This window comes from Salvelinus namaycush, chromosome 6 (assembly GCF_016432855.1).
Source record: "Salvelinus namaycush isolate Seneca chromosome 6, SaNama_1.0, whole genome shotgun sequence".
In the NCBI taxonomy this organism is placed as follows: domain Eukaryota; kingdom Metazoa; phylum Chordata; class Actinopteri; order Salmoniformes; family Salmonidae; genus Salvelinus; species Salvelinus namaycush.
The window spans coordinates 5,957,645-5,963,644 of NC_052312.1; the positions used below are offsets into that span (position 1 = coordinate 5,957,645).

General features: G+C 42.5%; 1 protein-coding gene across 2 annotated transcripts in view; it reads right to left on the minus strand.

Moving 5' to 3' along the window:
• Nucleotides 1–3,865, minus strand: part of LOC120049566 (stromal interaction molecule 2-like) — an 87,193-nt gene extending 83,328 nt beyond the window's left edge. Inside the window, exon 1 of one of the 2 annotated variants that reach the window (XM_038995844.1) lies at nt 2,618–3,865. In XM_038995844.1, coding sequence (XP_038851772.1) covers nt 2,618–2,750 — 133 coding nt within the window. In that variant the 5' untranslated portion in view covers nt 2,751–3,865. The remainder of the gene's footprint in view (nt 1–2,617) is intronic. The other variant, XM_038995845.1, reaches the window with a different exon arrangement.
• Between the last annotated feature and the right edge of the window lie 2,135 nt (nt 3,866–6,000).

The following is a 6,000-nucleotide window of genomic DNA, read 5'->3' on the forward strand; positions in this document are numbered from 1 at the left end:
GTTGTCCATCTCAACTTATTCCCACTGATCTTTGTCGATAGCACCTGCTGAATTTAGGGCAGCAATGTTGTTGAGAGCAGTAGCAACACCTTTGCAGTTCTCCGTGGCTAACGTTATATCTTTAAAAAAAGCTGCAGTAGCAAGGATTTTCTACACATACTGAGCAGCTAATGTAATAGACAGAAGCATGCTACATGGCAGACCAATCCAGAGAAGGTGTAGGTCTCATCCAATCATGGCTAGCGGGAAGGTTCCTGTCTTTTTCTGTGGCTAAACTAACTATGCTCGTGATTGAACAATTGTATTCGTATTTACAGATGGCATATTTGTTATTAAGGCACTTGAAATTTCACACGTTCCAGAAGGCATTTCAGCCCAAAAAATGCATTTTGATTAAAAAATATATATATATAATGCCTCTCCTGTAAAGTAGTGACTTGCAACATACACCTAGCTTCTTTAAACAGGTCACATTTAGAGTTAGTATGTTGTTTAATAGCCTATTGAAATGTCAAACGTCAATTGATAGTGACAGAATCACAAATGACTTCCCAAACAAAGTTTTTTTTTTTTTTCTATGTCTCCTGGGCTATTGATGGTCCAAATGGCAGAGACAAACTGGACTGGAGTCACACTTTTCTTTTTACGTTTAACTTTTATTTAACTAGGGACGTCAGTTAAGAACAAGTTCTTATTTACAATGATGGCCTACCGGGGAACAGTGGGTTAACTGCCATGTCAGCTAGGGGATTTGATCCAGCAACCTTTAAGTTACTGGCCCAACGCTCTAACCACTAGGCTACCTGCCGCCCCGCACCGACATTTTACAGCTTGTTTCTAGTTCAAAGCATTGTGAACTAAAGCGTCGTTATAGATCGCTTTATATAAATCAGGTCCAATATTTTTGGTTTTATTTTAAGCTAACAAAGGGTAGGCCTATGCTTTTAGACATTTTCTTGAACAAAACCCACAATACCCTCACATACACCGCTCAATTCAAGCCCTGGTTTTAACTTAACACACTAAGCTCTTCACTGACACGGAGCTATTGAAGAGGTGCACGGTGATTGAATGAATTGGCTGACAAAGTCCATGGATAGTCGACTATAATGTTGTATATCAAACAGGTAGTCCTACCTCTTCTTAAATAGGAAGAAATGGGCTCCAACACAAAGCTCTCTTGTTGTTAGTAGCATAAAGTCAAATTAAAATGTTTAAATCTTCTCGAATTAGCCTACTTTCAGCACCCATGAACTGCACTCTCCCTCACAAACTGAACATCAGTAGAACCTCCCCCAAACTCTGCAGCTCAAAGGACAGAAAAAGCTACATTTTCCTCTGTTTCCATAGCTTTTATATTGACATTTAATTGGATATATCCAAGATAATACTTATTGCATGATTTTGCCTGAATCCGAAAAGTTGATGTCTCGTTTGTGCACTGCACAGCGTTCTCTGTACAGGGGCGAGATCGAATTTCAAAAGTGAAACATTGTTTCCGAGGTTAGACAGTAACATTTATACAAACCATCACTGTTGGAAATCAAACGCTAATCCAGAAGCAAGAGGGGGAAAAATTTGTTAATAACTGTCTTATTGCTTATAACATTGGTGCGAGACAGAGATAGAATGTTGGGTGCATGTTGTGCTTGTCAGTTAGCCCAGGGCTTTGGAATATACGTGTGAATCCTTAGCCCAGGGCTAAAGTTTAGTCCAGGGTAAATAAATGTTTGTGTGAACACAGACTAAACTGGCCCAAGGCCTGTCTAACCTAGGGCAAAAAAAACATTTTTTACTTTCATGTCAGTTAAGAACAAATTCTTATTTACAATGACGTCTACATCGGCCAAACCCAGACGAAGCAGGACCAATTATGCGCCGCCCTATGGGACTCCCAATCACGGCCGTTTGTGATACAGCCTGGATTCGAACCAGGGTGTCTGTAGTGAGGCCTCCAGTACTGAGATGCATTGCCTTAGACCGCTGCGCCACTCGGGAGCCCAAGATAGCCTGGGACTAAGAACAACACAGTGTGAAAATGCCTTTAGAGATGTCTGAGGTGGTTTAAGCATTGTTGTGGACTTAGAACAACAAAGTTGGATGTTCTTTCTATTAAAACAGTGTGACAGAGCAAAAACCTGAAAACAATGGGAAATCCTGTGAATGAGCGGACAGCCGCATTTATCTATTTCAATAGTAGGCCTATACTATTAGCCTATACAGTACAGCTTCGGTTGCACTCTTAGAAAAAAGGTGATATCTAGAACCTAAACGGGTTATTTGGCTGTCCCAATATGAGAATACTTTGAAGAACCGTTTTTGTTCCAGGTAGAACCCTTCCGTTCCAAGCCTTTCCTTGCCGGGCGGCCTTTTAGAAATGTTTTGGCAAAATTAGAGTATACCGACTTCTCCATGCACCCCACCACTGGAAGCATCACATTAGCCCGTTACAACCTGCTAGCTAGGGGGGGAAAGGTGACTGCCTACGTAGACACAACTCCCGCTTACCATCAGTCTCTCAGAAGGACTGTGCGTCAGGGTGGCATTATGTGAGAATGCGAAGCGATAAACATGCGTGAATAATCGGTAACAGTGTATCTTGGATTGGCACACTTACCTGTAGTGGCTACAATTGCGGCATTAGAAGCACGGGTCGACAGATCGGTTGAGTAACTGCTTTCCAATCCCAGTACCGCAGAGATGACGAGTCCACGTAGCAATAGAAGCACTGCTTGGTAGAAGTAACTCATTGTGGGGGAAGCCACTAATTATTTTCCGTGTGAAGAGAGAATAAATACAAAAATAATGGCTATTCCGAAATGGAACGCTTTCTCCAAGGATTCCACCGGGTGTAAAGACTACCCGGAGAATTGCGTTTGGGATATAAATATTCGAATATGTCGAGCCACAAGAATGAAACGTCAGACGACAGTTAGATAAAATGCATCACCTTTAAAAAAAACGCTGTGTTTAGATAAATACCACATATGAATAGATAACAGCGAAATAGACTAGGAGCTGTTGGTGTTTAGAAATGCTCCACTATTTGCATCTATAGGCTATAGATAATGACAATGAATAGGCTAGGCCTATCTACAAAAGGTATCTAATTCAAGTGTTCGCAACGTCAAAAATTAGGCCATAATACTTCAAAACTCCATCCAAAAATGATAGGCCTGCTCAGGTGCGTGGCATGAAGTAGGCTAGACCTCAAGCGATTCCCCTCATCCGTTACTCAGATCTTATAGAACGATTTAAAGCTAGCTCTGAGACAAACCGGTAGCATACTCTACTTTAAAGTCAACTTCCAAAGAAAAAAGTGCAAATGGGTAGAAGTATGGTATCTTCTATCTGAAAAAACACACGACCAAATAAATTGGCTCTAGCTCGCGGCCAGGAAATAATACGCGGTGTGTCCAACGCGGTTTAAAGTACAATGTATCCGATCCTCATGATTGAATAAAGACAAAATAGTAGCCTATCTGTACTTCCACATACAGTATGAACACACCGGGCCTGCTTTCCGCATATCGAAGACGCAGTCAGGGGTCCGCCTCCTCAAATGAAACGTATTCATCAGCTTCTCTCTGTCGCCCTATTCCCTCCAGTTTCACCACCGCGTCCACATACGACAGCTGCCCACGACGACGTTTACTCTCTTTTCCTATTCAAAGTTAATGTCAGGTTTCCATTCCTTCGTTTGACAACATCTGTCCGTCTACCTCCCCTGGCGTCGTTTCTCAACTGCTTGCCGGCTGATGCAGAACTGAAGACATGGGGCGGAAGTCGGTCACTTGACATCAGCCACAGCAAATGGATTGAGCGAGTTCGTTTTGCATTGCCCGCTGCCCCGGAATGGTATCTCTCTCTTTAGGACGAATGGAATCGTCCAAAATACTTAAACACGGTTCACCCGGGGCACCGGCCGATTCAAAACGAACTTGCCTATTCTCTCCCTGATGTGTGGAGGAATTTTTTTTACGTGGGGATGATATGCTAGGCTACATAGTAACAATTTGCCGTGGGGGTTTGGCGGTTACATAGTGTCGTGTTCTGAACACTGCAGAAGCCCACGCCAAAGACTCACTTTCCCCCCGGGGCTTTTCCCTATGTTCAACTGCCTTCAAAGCAGAGGAATTTTCAGCAACTTCGTGGGTGTTTTCTCGCCACCTTAACGAGGTTCATCCGCCACTTCCCTTTTTGTTTTGCTTCCCATCGTGCGACACTTATCGAATCATCCACGGTTTCCTCCTTGCTGAGCGCTGTCATTGGTCAGACTGTCCAACATGGCAGAGTGTGATTGGTTAATCGAGACACCCTTTGCCACTTTTTAACACGCGGGGGAGAAAGCGTTTCGTACATGTATAGATCAAACATGCATTGGCCAGCATTTCTGTAGCCCCGAGCTCTCTAACCCAGTTTTCGGCGAGTCATCCTGTACATTTTCACTCCAACCAAAATCTAGCATACACGATGCGTATAGATAGTTGGTCGATAAACAATCAGGTCACTAACAACTGGGTTTGGAGCTAAAACCCACAAGATGTAATGTAGCCTATTGGCAACAAAATAAAGTCATAGTATTAGCTGTCAGATGACAGCGGATTTAATTAAAACATTTAAAAAATGATATTAGGAGACCGATTTTAATGCAGTAGCCCATAAACCCATTGGGCACAGACGTCAATTCAATGTCTATTCCACGTTGAAATGACATGGACACAACGTTGATTAAACCAGTGTGTGCCCTGTGGGAAGTTTGCATTCATGGTCTGAAGAAAATTGTTAGCCAGGCTACAGTAGGCTAATATATCCCCGTTTAGGCTATACATTTCATTAGACTAATAGTAATGACTCATATGCATATTTTATTTATTTTATTTTACCTTTATTTAACCAGGTAGGCTAGTTGAGAACAAGTTCTCATTTACAACTGCGACCTGGCCAAGATAAAGCATAGCAGTGTGAACAGACAACAACACAGAGTTACACATGGAGTAAACAATAAACAAGTCAATAACACAGTAGGAAAAAAAATAATGAGTCTATATACATTGTGTGCAAAAGGCATGAGGAGGTAGGCAATAAATAGGCCATAGGAGCGAATAATTACAATTTAGCAGATTAACACTGGAGTGATAAATCATCAGATGATCATGTGCAAGTAGAGATACTGGTGTGCAAAAGAGCAGAAAAGTAAATAAATAAAAACAGTAAGGGGATGAGGTAGGTAAATTGGGTGGGCTGTTTACAGATGGACAATGTACAGCTGCAGCGATCGGTTAGCTGCTCATATAGCAGGTTATAGGTTTCTGTAAATTCGAACTCATATGCATATAGGCTTCTGTAAATTCGAAAAGTGGCAAATTATAGGCTACATTTTCATGTTATAGCTTAAAACAAATTAAAATGTATGCCAATATGCTTTCTTAGATGCTTCTTCAGGGGCTTACTGGCCATCTGGCATTTCGGGCAAATGCCAGATGGGCAGATTTATCGTTAGCCCAGTGGGCCAGTCTAACTTGTTTTGTTTAGGCAGGCAAAATAATCTAGCTAATTATGGGGGCCTCAAGGAAAAAAATGGACCGGCGTGATAGAAATTCCAGGGCCGATTTCTAGTCCCAGTCCGCCCTTCTGCTTGTTTGACATTGAAATGAATATATTTGGCCCACTATTCCCATATCTGTATCATTACTATCAACTGGACCATACTTGCACATTTTATATTGAGAGTACCACAGTGAGTGAGACAGGCAACCTGATAGAGCCATCTACATGTAATCTTTCAACAACGGGAAGAGCCAGAGTGATGACGGATGGAATAACAGTCATCATGGCACATCGCTCCTGCAGTGCATCGTTTCAACCAAAGGGGCGCTGTTGCAAGGAGCCAAAGGTGGTGTCTTGTCCAGTGGTGGGACGAAGGGAAACCAAAAGGGAAGCCAGTGGCCCCCGGGGAGGGTGGCGATAAGCAGGAAAGGCCGTGGGAGTCTGGGTTAG